At 45.4% G+C, this 14,436-nt stretch overlaps 1 protein-coding gene across 1 annotated transcript in view; it reads left to right on the top strand.

Moving 5' to 3' along the window:
* OSBPL5 (oxysterol binding protein like 5) overlaps nucleotides 1–14,436 on the top strand; it is a 124,052-nt gene that overhangs the window by 89,533 nt on the left and 20,083 nt on the right. The window contains exons 11-13 of the mRNA XM_066583437.1: nucleotides 4,898–4,979; nucleotides 5,067–5,165; nucleotides 6,272–6,368. Coding sequence (XP_066439534.1) covers nucleotides 4,898–4,979; nucleotides 5,067–5,165; nucleotides 6,272–6,368 — 278 coding nt within the window. The remainder of the gene's footprint in view (nucleotides 1–4,897; nucleotides 4,980–5,066; nucleotides 5,166–6,271; nucleotides 6,369–14,436) is intronic.

Genomic DNA, 14,436 nt, shown 5'->3' on the forward strand with positions numbered 1-14,436 from the left:
TAATAAAAGATCTACAGGATGTAACCCAGGATCACTACAGGATAAGTAATGTATGTACACAGTGACTCCACCAGCAGAATAGTGAGTGCAGCTCTGGAGTATAATACAGGATGTAACTCAGGATCAGTACAGGTTAAGTAATGTATGTACACAGTGACTCCACCAGCAGAATAGTGAGTGCAGCTCTGGAGTATAATACAGGATGTAACTCAGGATCAGTACAGGATAAATAATGTATGTACACAGTGACTCCACCAGCAGAATAGTGAGTGCAGCTCTGGAGTATAATACAGGATATAACTCAGGGTCAGTACAGGATAAGTAATGTATGTACACAGTGACTCCACCAGCAGAATAGTGAGTGCAGCTCTGGAGTATAATACAGGATGTAACTCAGGATCAGTACAGGTTAAGTAATGTATGTACACAGTGACTCTAGCAGCAGAATAGTGAGTGCAGCTCTGGAGTATAATATTGGATGTAATTTAGGATGAGTATAGGAGTCATGGCCTTCTTTTAAAAGGGAGGTCTGAATCCCTTATCAGTAATCAGGGTTATCACATGTCTGCAGGATATGTGTCTGGTTTTGGTTCCATATATCTGAAGTTAAAAGAGTATGTAATGCGCTTCTTCGGCCATCCATAAAGAAGAGCCGGGGTTTGCGCATTATTTCTTGACCTTCTAAAGATGTAAGGTCGGCTCTCAAAGGCTTCTCTGGATTACATTCTCGCAGTCCATTAAAAACTGGATGATGAATAGCAGATGTCTGACTGCATTGTCTTTGATTATCCTAAGAAAAGTCATACAATTATGGCCCATCACCCTGATCAAAGGCAACCGCACTTACGTCAGAGAGCGCTGAAGGCCCGGCGGCACCAGAAGTGGCTTCTAGTTCTCCACAAATACAATGTAACATACAGGATTCAAATAGTAGGGCTATACACATGACAGTGGCACCGCAGAGATCAGTCCCGATCACCTCAGTCTAACCATCCTCTCCCCAACCCACCCCCACCTAACCCCGATCAGTCCAAAAAACACACATTTGGCCACAGCAGCCATTTTATTAACAAAATTTACAAACATAAAGCAAACCAGCAAAAAAAAAGTGTGTATGTATGTATGTATGTATGTGTATATATATATATATATATATATATATATATATATATATATATTCCATATTTAACATGGTTTGAGTATGTGTGTGTATATATATATATATATATATATATATGTATGTATATATATATATATATATATTCCATATTTAACATGGTTTGAGTATATATATATATATATATATATATATATATATATATATATATATATATATAGTCGCACACACAGTGGAACTTGAGTAGAAGAAACAGTAACCTCAATACACCACCCGTAAAACATGACACTGGATGAAGGGGGTCGGTTTGGAGCTACAAGGCCTGACTACCAACCTGCCCACATCCTAGAATTGCCCCCCAACTGGCCCAGGGGCACTACTACCAGCAGCAGATGGCTCAATTCCACTAACCATACGCGTTCCCAGCACACCACCCATGGTGGTACCCATGAGAACCCAAAAATAAGCCAGACCAGAACAACAATGACTCTGTATAGTTTTGAGGGGAACATAACCACTATGACTCTTCCCACCACCAATCAGTTTCACACCAATTCCCGGCCAACCCAGCTGCTGTGATGATATGCCCCCCTCAAGCTTAAAGTGCACAGGACAAACATACCCACTAACCCTTTTCCAACCAAGGCTTCTACCCCACCCAGAGCAACCAGAAAGGAGGGGGGAAGGGAAGGGGGGCACTGTGAAATGCTGCTGCCATACTGGCCACCCAGTATTGGAGATGACCTTAAACACCTCTTCTCCTCTTTACTCCCTCTTCCTCCATACACTACCCTACCTACTCTCCTTGTCTCCTTGCTGGCCCTGTTGCACTCGCCTTCTTCCAGCTTCGCCTGTGTCCGGCTTCACTATATATTATGATACCCTCATATAGTGCCCAAATAATAGAGCAATTCAGTGCTATAGACCATATCCAAAATACGAGATTTCTCCCAGCACTCATATGAAATTAAAAATAAAACTTTTATTATAGCATCCTTAAAACATCCTCATAGAAGCAGACGGAAAAAAAAGGGGAACAGTTTTTACATGTTTCAAGCCTAATTATGAGGAAGAGCCCAGGCTTGAAACGTGTAAAAATCCTTCCCACTTTTTTGTCCATCTGCTTCCATGAGGAGGTTTTTAAGGATGTTATAATAAAAGTTTTTAACTTTATATGAGTGCTGGAAGGAATTTTGTGTTTTGGAATTGGATCCATCCATGACTGAGGCGGCTTTCTTCCCTACATCGTACTACTTAGATTCCAAGATAGTGTCCGGTGTGGGTGAGCAGCTTTCACTTTTGGTATACACCATAAACCTTACTAATCCCATGAGGTCTTGGTTAGTGGTAGGGCATGTGATACAAGTACTGGGTGCCAAAGGGATGGCCAAGAAGCTATTCGGCCTTGGCTACAATATTTAGATGCAGGGCCAGGGCTGCAAACTTAATCTTGGGTAAGGGGAACGGCTAGCTACATCTCTTCCCTGACTCAGAATGCCGACCACCTTCACCATGTAGGTGGATGACCTCAAGGCCATTGCCCCCTTGGCCCTCCTATAGTCCGATCCTGGGCAATCATAAAGCATTACATAGCAACAATGGTGTAGGAACCGGATGTTGTAGATTAATTAAATCCTTAATTTTTCTATATACAAATGAAGACCAACCAACCTCCTCCATCATACTTGTATATATACGCGGAGTAACTAATGATACTCCATCAGACAGATGTTTCGTGACGGGATCGGCAGGCAGAAAACAGAACTGATCCGCTCTGCTTAGAGAATTGCAAGAACTCGTGAGTCCTCCGGGGATTTGTCCGCACTTCTACATACACGATATTTTATTATAGGTTTTGTAGCAGAGCTGCGCGGTAATATTCCAACAATCACCCGAGAATTAGGTCTTTCCTGGACAGACTCTGGCGCTCCTGGCAGAGAAAGGACAAGTCTTGCAGTTTTTATGCTTGCCTTGTAAAATGCATGTACTTAAGGTTATACGACTTCATCAGGATCGCTCTCAGGTTCATTATCATTTACTTCGTGTCGTAAAAATGTAAATGAACTGGAATATCGCTGTGATACTAAGTCATCAGAAAGTGGTGGAGAGGAAGTCCATAGCCTACTGTATAGACAGTGGCCGTACATAGAAAGATACTTGTGGCCAGTTTCCATTGGCATATATGGTGCCAGCATATACCGCAGCGATAGATATTATTGCAGCCGGTGTCATGGTGTACTTCCGTCGCCGCTCACCTGCTCATGTTGCCGTCAGAGGTTGCGAATGGGCTCCTGCTCACACCCGGATGTCTGCCTGTAGAACTCATGTACGCTCCTGACCACTCTCTTGGACTTTCAGCACACGCTTCCTTAGTCACCCTCCCTCCAGTCCCAGTCCTGCATTGACTATATTAGGCATCTACTCCCTAGGGTGGATGCCTAAGCAATTAGTCTCATTGCCATTGTGATAAAGCCCCTGTTCTGTGTATTCATGGTTTTGACCCGTGCCTGTCCTGACTATTCTGATTTATATGCTTCCTGACCATGGTTCTGTATTTTGGACTCTACTTCTGTTTATTGCCTGTCCTGACCTTCAGCTTGGACCTCGTTTACGCACCTGTGCTGCCATTTCCTCACTACATCACTGTTCAGACCTTCAGGTACGGCGCCTTGGCCCAGTGCAGCATCAGCAGCCACACAACTAAAACTATCTGTGTGTGTAATGGATTGGGGACCCTGTAGCAATGCCAGTGTCTTGCTTAGAGGGGTTAAGCATGAAAACTGGGGTTCTCCAGGTGCTTCCACCGCGGTTCGCCCACAGCCATACCGGTGTGTGGCAAGGCAGATCTACATCTGTCTGCCTGACATATAGTAGGATTACATACTATAGCTGTGACCCTAAGGAAAAAACTACTTACCTACTGTCAAACTAAAGGCACTAGTACACATTAGTCTTTAGTCATCCGAACTTACTGATAACAGTGGCACTGGGCAGTTGATACTGATACGGCTTAACTTTCCCCAACAGATGATTTGGAGGCTAGAAGGATCAAGGATGTTGAATTTCAACTCCCAATTCTTTGTTCCTCGGGAGATAAGCTGGTGCCAGAGCTGTCTGGCTGCTGCTTACCTCCATAAACACATGAACATTCGTCCAGCAGTTGGTTAAGCCTTAAGAGGCTTCATTCTTAGACCTGCCAGCATGGCTGGGTGTGGGTATATGTTGGGTCTTGGGTGACAGGTTGATTGTTGGCCTCCTCTTTGCGACACCATCTGCTTGATGCCAGCATGGAGCCCGTTACTTCCGTATGCTGCTGTCAGTGTCACGTAGGGCATCTAGGTCTCTCCTACATTCCTGTATATACGGGTCACTGATAATATTAATATAGCAATCATTATGTATTTCTTGGTGATTCTTTTTTTAGTGATTACTTCTTAGTCCTTTTACACTAATCAATTTCTCCCAGGTGATGTGCGCCAATCAGCAAGATCGGCGCTCATTTGTCTTACCTTCACGCAGGCCGAATAGGACTCTTTAAGGGGACCGATGATGGTTCATATGGTTGTTCATCCCCATTGAGTTTTTCATTGTCAGCAGCACATCCTCATTGACACGGGGCGAATGATTTTTAATACGATCGTTGGTCCCCGTAAAGCTGTCATTGGTTATCATATACAGGAGGACACATATTATCTGTATAAACATACTAAATAATACTCGCAACGCCAGAGCTTCAGTGTACCTCTCTGCTCTTATAAGTAACATTTGCTTTGCTTTCAGGGCAGCAGTGGAAGACAACCCTTACTGTCGGATGAAGCAAGTCCTGAAGTGGTATCTGTCAGGGTTTTATAAGAAGCCAAAGGTAAGGATTAGAATTCTTCTTTCTTTATTGTTTGGGAATGTGAAGTTCTGAATAGATATTTCCTTATTCTCTCCATTGACCTCCTAGGGAATAAAGAAGCCGTATAACTCCATCCTGGGAGAGAAATTCCGCTGCTGCTGGTTCCACCCGCAGACGAATAGTCACACGTTTTATATAGCGGAACAGGTAACGGATTCCTGTGTTTTATGTATAGGAGGTGAGCGGGGTGTACATAGAGGTGAGAGGATCTTGTAGGAAAGAGTAAAACCAGGTGTCAGGGCATGCTGGGAGCTGTAGTGGTTGCAGACCACTACTCTAGACCCTTATTTTGTTGCAGGCCTCATTGTTCTGCTCATCTGTCCGGCATTTCCAATTCAAGTGTCATATTAAGGGAGGAAAATTATATGTAAAAGCTCCCAGTTCTGCTACATTATTACATTCTCAGATTATAGATAATTGGCCACATTCCAGGGTGGGAGTTATTCACACACTCACGGGGCGATAAATAAACTGTGACCAGACAAGACTTGTTTTGTCCTGATGAAAAGGTCAAAAGTAAAGGACCACGTCTGCATGTATAAATTTATCCAATAGAATTAGAAGAGTTGTCCAGTTGTAGACCATTGATAGCCTATCCTCAGGTTTGGCCATCAATAGTAGATCGGTAGGGGTTTGCCACCCTGGACCCTCATTGATCAGCTGTTTGCCAGGCTGGTGTGCTTTGCATGTGGAGCTGATTTATGCAGGAAGCAAACAGCTCTGCTCCCACTGCAGTGGCCAGGCTTGGTATTACATGCAAACTTCCCATTCACTTCTATTGGAATTTTGCCTGCAATTCCAAGCATGGCCACTGCTGTGAGAACGGAGCTGTCTGCTTTCTGTGGAAATCAGCTGAGTGCACAAGCGCATTGGCCTGGTGAACAGCTGATCAATAGTCTACAACTGTACAACCCCGTTAATCTGGAAATGTTAAATATCCAATTTGGGATGAGGAATCGATGTATAATGAAGACTTTATATGTATAAAAACAGAGTGGCCCTTCTATTCTGTGAGCATTATCTTGATTTGTGTGAATGGTCGGCAGTCGACCTTATCTTCCTGAAGACTCTGTCTCTATTGAGTGGTCTTCTACTACAATGTCAGGAAATCTAAATGCCATGGATAGATCAGCGGCCAGGGGGAACATTTCCTCCGTAAATCAGAATTACTGTGAGCTTGCATTCTCAGATTATGCTGATGAGTACAAAATGTATGTTTAGTCCACATTATTCACTAATCCTATTTCTTGCAGGTTAGTCATCATCCACCAGTGTCGGCCTTTCACGTCAGTAACCGTAAGGACGGGTTTTGCATCACAGGGAGCATTTTGGCCAGATCCAGATTTTATGGTAATTTCATCCATTTTTTATGGACAGCATACGACACCGTTAATTTGTATTGTGTATTCAGGAGGGCATGCCCTATTTTGGTCTGTATCACAGACCGAAAACGCTCATTAACCCTTTGCAATCCAATTTTGGATTCAGGGCCTCCTAGGGGGCTTTCTCTTTCTGCCATTATACAAGGGCCCCATCTGCTGGCTAGAGCCAGTACTGCGGTATTGGACATGCTGGAGAGGCCCCTGACTACAGAGCGGCCAGTAATCTACAGTAAGAATACCCTGCCGGACGTCTTCCGACATCAGAGCTATACAGCCTTTAATAAGAATGTCTGAAGATGTCCAATCAGACAGTGGATTGGAAAGGGTTAAGGTCTATAGTATCGCGTAAAAAAGCTGCAGATACACAGTAGCATGCATATTCACTTAGGCATGTTGCCAAAAGACTTTGGGAGCACACAGAAAACTGTCCGGACTCAAATGCACTTTGCGGCTGCGGGCCTGGGTTTGATACCAGGGTAGGGTCAAACAGTGTCGGCTCGCCAAGATGAGACCACCATCTCTTCTCCTCACCTCGATAGGGGAGGTCAGGACTTGGGAGGACAGTAAGGCGAATCGCTACACATGCTGAACCCAGAGTGACTGTGCGAGTCGGACAGTCACAGAGTTGCAAGTGCCGCCCGCTGCCTCGTCATCTGTATTAGCCTGCTAGTGAGTAGAAGCTCACGGCCTGCCACTGCCAGGTACCGCTTGCAGCCTCTTCCAGATTCAGCCTGCGCAGGGCACCCTGCATGGCTGCATTCATAGCCATTCTGGGCTGCATGTGACCCGCAGGCCTCAGTTTTGGCACCCCTGCCCTTTCCCCAGTGTCAATGTGGCAGACTAAGTAGTCTACCCGTTCCAATTTTGTAATAGGCAAACTAGTTAGCAGGAGTTTTCAGCACTGACACCAGGGGAACGACGTGGGAGGTATGTAGAACACTTACTGTACATCCCCGGACTCAACGGATCACCAACTTTCAGCCCATAAGCTCAGCACATAGGGCTAAAAGTAGGTGACCGATTTCCTTTAACAGTATCATCTCTCCTGGAGAGCACTTAGGCCTTAGTCAGACGGGCGTTTTTAGCTGCGATTTGCGCATGCGCATGCGTCCGGCGATTTTATAAAACCATTGCTTTGCAATGGTATCGGACACATGAGCGCTTTTTATGCGCTCGTCCGATAAATTATAGAACAAAAAAATCGCAGATCGCACCTATCTGCGATCTGCGATTCCTGTTCTCTTCTCTATATGCGCTCAATGGGGCCGGGGGCAGCAGCGCCGACCCCATTAAGAACATATAGAAGAGAAATCATTCTTCTCTGCCACAGCTGTAACAGCTGTGGCAGAGAAGAACGATGTTTGCCCATTGAATTCAATGGAGCGGCAATACAGCCGCTCCATTGAAAGCAATGGGCTGCCGGCGTGCGCGGGGTGAATTGTCGGGAAGGGGTTAAATATATAACCCCTTCCCTGCAATTCATCCAGAAATGTGTTAAAATAAAAAAAAATTGTATACTCACCTTTCCGCTGCAGCCGGAGTCCAGCCGCGGCCGCTGTCAGTTCTCCTGAACTGCTTCTTGGCACTATTCAGCCGGCGGGGCTTTAAAATCCCCGCCTGCTGAATGATCTGCCTCTGATTGGTCACAGCCCTGACCAATCAGAGGCCGGTTTCACTCACACACCCATTCATGAATTCATGAATGGGTGAGTGACTGCTGCCTCTCAGCGCTGAGCCAATCAGGGGCAGGTCTGACTCACATCCATTCATGAATTCATGAGTGGGTGTGAGTGAGGCATGCCTCTGATTGGCTCAACGCTGAGCCAATCAGGGGGCAGGTCTGACTCACACCCCCTTCACACCCACTGCAGGACGGCCGCGCGGAGCTCCGGCTGCCGGGAGAAGGTGAGTATACAATTTTTTTTTATTTTAACACATTTTAGGATGAATTGCAGGGAAGGGCTTATATATTTAAGCCCTTACCGACAATTCATCCCGGGCTCGCCCGCAGCGCATTGCTTTAAATGGAGCCGGCTCTATTGCCGTCTCCATTGAATGCAATGCGCTGGACAGCTCCGGCCCGTTTCTAATGAAACGCGGCTAGGAGCAGATTTTCGGGCGATTTGTGGGCGACTTGCGCGCACCGGTCACGCGATTTGCGGATGCGCATCCGTCATGCGATCCGCAAATCGCGCGAAAAAACGCCCGTCTGACTAAGGCCTTAGAAGGTACCTGAGGAGACACATAGGAGGCAAGTGAGGAGACTTATAAGGCCATGCAAGCTCTTCTGAGAAGTATATGCAAATAAGGAAGATGGAACAATATGTCTGCAGCGCCACCTATTGGATGGCAGCATTCCTGAAAATCAATGCAAGACCCTTTATACAAGTTTTTATAATAATGATTGGGAATTGAGGAAAAGCCAGAAAACCATTCACATACAGCTGTTCCCAATCATTGTTATAAAGACTTCTTTAACCCCTTGAGTGGCAGGTTTCCTACCACCCTGTCGTGCCCACCAGGGCAGGTTTTTTAAAATGGTCTAATCATTGAATTTCAACTAATTTTGCAGTTGCGTCCCAAGAGCCATAACTTTTTCATTTTTCCATTGACATGGCCATATGAGGGCTTGTTTTTTGCGGGACAAGTTGTGATTTTTTAAACAGGGGGGAGGAAAAAAAGAAATGGGGAAAAAAGAAAAAAAGGGGCCATGTCATTAAGGGGTTAAATAATGTATTAACTTCCTTCTCTGGGTCATTACGACGCACACGTATACCACATGTGTGATTGTATTTTTGATTTTTTACAAAGTAAAGGGAGACAAGTGTTTTTTTATTTTTTTATAATTTTTTTACTTTTTTTTTTTTTTATTTAAAAAAAATTTTTTTTTTTTGTCCCTTTAGGGGACTTCCACAGGGACCCATCAGGACCCCTGATCACATTCCGGGGGTCCGATGGTGACAGCCCTTTACATGCTGCAGTGACAGCCCTTTACATGCTGCAGTCACATAGACTGCAGCATGTAAAGGGTTAACACAGCAGAGATCGGAGGTTTTCTCTGATGTCTGCTGTAAGAGCTGGTGCCTAGCTGTCCTCTGACAGCTAACAACCAGCTCTCCCTGCCACAGAGACCATCGGCTTGCTTCTGACAAGCTGATGGTCTCTATGGCAACTTTTAAACAAAGCAGGACATTGCCGACATGTCGGCAATATCTTCTGCTGGTTTTTCAAAGCCCTTGCACTGCTCTGTGTGGGTCTGTGCAGGCAGAGCACACTGTCACAGCTTGTGGCATTGTGCTCTGCAGCTCCCATAGTGATACATAGCCTGGAAATCTTCCAGGCTATGTCGCTATGAGCAGTGGAGCTCGTCCCGGAAAATTTCCGGGCGTGCCACTCAAGGGGTTAAAGGGTCTGACATTGATTTGCAGGAATGCTGCCATCCAATAGGTGAAGAGCTATAGAAAGAAAAGACTAGTAGATGGGCGCAACTCTGCAGAAAAGATGGCGGGACGGTACGATGTATTATCCAACTTCTCTTTTATGAAATATATTAATAAAACATCATAGGATACACGTTTGGGGGTAAAACCCCTTCTTCAGTCAAGCTGGGTGGGACATCACTTCTGGTACAAACGGGTATGGGACCGAAAGGTGCTGGTGGTACCAGTGATGGAGCTGGAGACAGCAGGAGAGGTGTAGGTCATCCTATGCTGTTTTTTAATGTACTTAATAAAAGAGAAGTTGGATAATACATCCTACCATCCCACCATCTTTTCTGAAGAGTTGTGCCCATCCACCAGTTTTTTCTTGCTATAGCTCTTCACACATCTGCCATGCCCACCTTTGTTGGGTTCTCCTGGTTGGCAGCACCTCCACAGTTCATTCCCTCCAAAGCCTACGATACCATCAGGTTTACTCCACGCCTCTCCTTGTTTACACCATCCAATAGGTGGCGCTGCAGAGGTATTGTTCCATCTTCCTTATTTGCATAGATTCCCTTTAAAACACACCAATCCTACCCTATTTTCCTTGAACAAGAGTCAAGAGGGGTGTCGGCTCTCCTTAAGGAGAGCACCCAAAAAGTGTGTGGAGACACCTAGAGGGAAGAGTAGTCGGGATGAAGGGGGGTGGGGGTGGCATCGTCTCTCCCCAAGGAGAGTACCCAGAAGGTCACACGCCTTCTAAGTACTCTCCTTGAGGAGAGACACTGCCCCCCTCCTGACCCACTCACCCCCTAGATGTCTCCACACACTTTTTGGGAGCTCTCCTTAAGGAGAGACGACACCCCTCTTGACCCACATCACAGGCCTCTCACCAGCCAAGCCAGAAACCTACTGCACACTGATGAGGGGTAAACACCCTGAAACAGCTGTCTGTGTATGGTTTTCTGGCTTGGTTTTCTATTCCCAATCATTGTTTTACAGACTTGTTAAAGAGTCGTACATTGATTTGAAGAAATGCTGCCATCCAATAGGTGGCGCTCCAGAGGTATTGTTCCATCTTCCTTATTTGCCTAGAACAAGACTAGAGGTGCATTTACACCCACAGATGATTGCTCAAAATTTGCCAGAAACTGACAGTTGTAAGTGATCATTTTGCATAGGTACTCATGGGCTAATCAGATCTTTAGTACCTCATTGCATGTATTTAGAGAACAGTGGGTGGTCTGTTCTCTAAATACATCGCTATTGTTCTCCAGCGGGACAGTGGCTGTTAAAAAATGTTATCAGCTGCCCGCGCAGGAACTCAGTGTGCAATCCATCTTATCTTATCGTCCTGAGGGTCGAGGATTTCATGCGGACCTGAAGTCAGCGATGGACGAAAAGTGCACGTTAAGTGCACGATGGGCACACATTTACACACAATGATTATCGCTCAAAAGATGGCTTTTGAGCGAATTTTGAGCGAATCGTTGAATGTAAAAGGGCCTCAATACCTTATAGTGACCTTTCTGGGTGACTTCACTGTCTATGTCCCCCTGCCCAGGATTACACATCTGCAGAGATCCCCCTGAGGTTGTATATAATTGTGAGTACCTCTGCATACATCCTTCTGCATCTGATGATCACACAGAGAACGCTTCAGAGCCAGGTAGGATCTGTCCCATATTACACCAGTACTGTATTGTCAGCATTCTCATCGAGCCACTGGGATTGTCACAAAGAAAGATGACGCATCAGAATCCGCTAATTGTGCATTATTATATTTCTTGCTCGATTTATTGTTACGGTTATATAATTATCCGGCACTGAAACAAGCAATTAAGCAAATGTAAAACCCCGTCATTTATCTTCATTATCGGGTTTTATATTTTCAGTAATTCTTTAATTCACTTTTGCCGAATGAATAAATATCTGGCTTCTACCTGGAACCGGCAAACAAGCTGCTGCTGATGGATCTTACTATAATCTTATGATTATGGCTTGTCTGATTGGCCGGGCGCAGACAGGTGACCTCATTAACACGTAATACCTCAGAACATCCAAATAGAAGGATTTATTGACTAATTCCCCGCAATGCCAGCTTAATGAACCAATTAGACTCACAGCCTATTCATGGCAGGATGCCGTTATGCACTCGAAGTACTAAACACGTAAAGGTGCCACATAAGCGTCCGACAGCCGTCCTAACGACCGTCGCTCCTGAGCTGTCACACAGGCGCCATAGTCGTTCAGTGAGCGGAGCCAGAGATCTCTTCCAGCCGCCCGCTTCCATTGATTGCTGACAGGCAGCTGCTCATAGATTGAACGACTGCTGTCCAAACTAAGTGAGAAGTAACTACTGAGCGACTATCGCCGAAAATTCCGGGAAGATGGCTCCTACCGTGCACTCTGAGAAATCCTCCATTGCGGGCAATTAACGTCTCCAACTAAAAGCTCCCCAAGGCTGTCGTATATGACCTGGTATAGTTTCGGCATGTCCTAGTAGATGCGCGTGCATTCTCTTCTGTTCAGGCATATACTTCATATCATGGCCCTTCCCTTTGCTGGCCACAGGATTTGGAACCCACCATTTACACATTTCTATCCTGTACTGTATCCATGAATAACCCTTTCAATGGCAAACAAACGATTGACAGTTTTAGCGATTGCTTAGCATAAATTGTTATTGGACTCTTATGTCCATTAGCACTTTATTAGCTTCATTTGCGTGTAAAAGAGCCTCCGGGAGCTGTTTGCAGAGCACAGCATGTGGTCTGAGCTCTGAGCATAGCTCTATTGTTCTCACAAGGGCTGTTGGCAGAATACAATGTAATCTCCAACTCTCATTCAGAACACAGAGCGCGGTCCCTGCTATCTTATCTCTGGCTGAACGATGGATTTTCAGCTCACCTTCAAATCATCGTTCAGCCGAAGAGTGCACGATGGTAGCGTTTACAGGCAATGATTATCGCTTATATGCCGTAGTTTGAATAAATTTTGAGTGATAATCATTGCGTGTAAATGGGCCTTAAGTCTCAATAGGGAATTTTTCAGTGAGGCTGTACTGACAGGAGAGGAGAGATAATCGTCTAATTTGTGACCACAACAAATAAACATTACTGTGTCATAAATTAGCGGGTGCAGGAGAGAAGGGAGAAGAGGAAAACTAATGGCCCTTTTACACGGGCCGACAGTCTTTTAAATGACTGCATGAGCGCTGATGTCACCGCTCAGGTTGTCAGCACTCGTGCAGAGCATTTAAACTAAAATGCCTCTCGTCTGCTTCTCGCTCAGCGCTTCACCCCCTATGGGAAGTGCTCAGCAGAAAGCATTTACACGGAACGACAAGTCAGTGAACCAACAAGGTTTTTTAAGCTGACTGAAAAGTCACCTTAACCGACCGCGAACGACAACTGAGCGATTAGCGCCCACTGTTGTTTGAACAAATTTTGAACGATAATCATTACGTGTAAATGGGCCTTAAGTCCAGACTCCCTGATGGATCTCCTATTGAGCCTTTTGGTCCTCTTACCCCTTTTTCACACAGGCATTGCGATTTTTGGCCACTTAAAAGCGCATGAACGAAAGAAAGCCGTGATCAAGTCGCGTTTTCTCACTCATTCAGATGGCCGGGTGCGGCTTATATACGCAGCAGCCCAAAATCATGTCTCGGACGAGGAGAGAGAGTTTAACGATGCTAAACGCTCTCCCCTTCCCTATGCTGGCTGATCGTTGCAATAGAAGCTCACATAGAAGCCTATGGGAGCTGCCGAAAACGGAGGGCTCTTTCTCGCGGCCGTATGCATTTTACGTTTTCTTGTCCATGCTGTATATTTGCATGAATGGACGTTTTTTCACAATCACGGCCAGCAATTTCTCGCCTATTCACCGGACCGTGCAAAAAAATACGTTACACCCCGGAAAACCCTCGCTCTGCAAAAATCCTCGAGATGCCTTCCAATGCCTATATAGAGGCACATGTAAGCTTTTTTGCAGCGTTGGACACTGCTAAAATGCCTCCCCTCCTTTTCTTTGTCCAGCTCCCATAGGAGTCTATGGGAGTCACAGCCGTATATCAGGCAAAAAATAGTTCCACAACTACCTTTTTACCCACCGTATAATCCCCAGGCCAGTATTTCAGTCGCGTATATGTTCCATCTTTGACGGTCCGACCTAATTACGTGCCGTATTTAGTGAAAAAAAAGTTGCCCCTCAAAAAGGTGTCCATAGCTTTGAGGAAGTTTAAAAAAAAAAATCGAAAGGGCAGCAGTTCCATACGAATCTTCACCTTCAGTGCACTCCTCTGAGAGCCGTATCTTCTCCCTGACCTCCAGGACATGTCCTTTGCTACCGCAGCATCAGCAGACCCATGGGGCTCTGCCACTCCATGTCACTGCTCACGAGCGAGGTGACAGGCCCCGTCATGTATCATCTGACAGTTCCAGGGAGAATGGGAAAGATTAAAAACATGGCGAAATGTCTCAGAAGTCGGAATGGCAACAGATATTCTCTTTGCGGAAGCTTTCCCTGTCAAGATACATTCTGAGAGCTGCGATAAATTATCTCTGTACATCCGAAGGAGAAAATCTCAACTCGGAAAGAAAGAACATTTGT

Source organism: Eleutherodactylus coqui, chromosome 11, assembly GCF_035609145.1.
Source record: "Eleutherodactylus coqui strain aEleCoq1 chromosome 11, aEleCoq1.hap1, whole genome shotgun sequence".
NCBI classification, from domain to species: domain Eukaryota; kingdom Metazoa; phylum Chordata; class Amphibia; order Anura; family Eleutherodactylidae; genus Eleutherodactylus; species Eleutherodactylus coqui.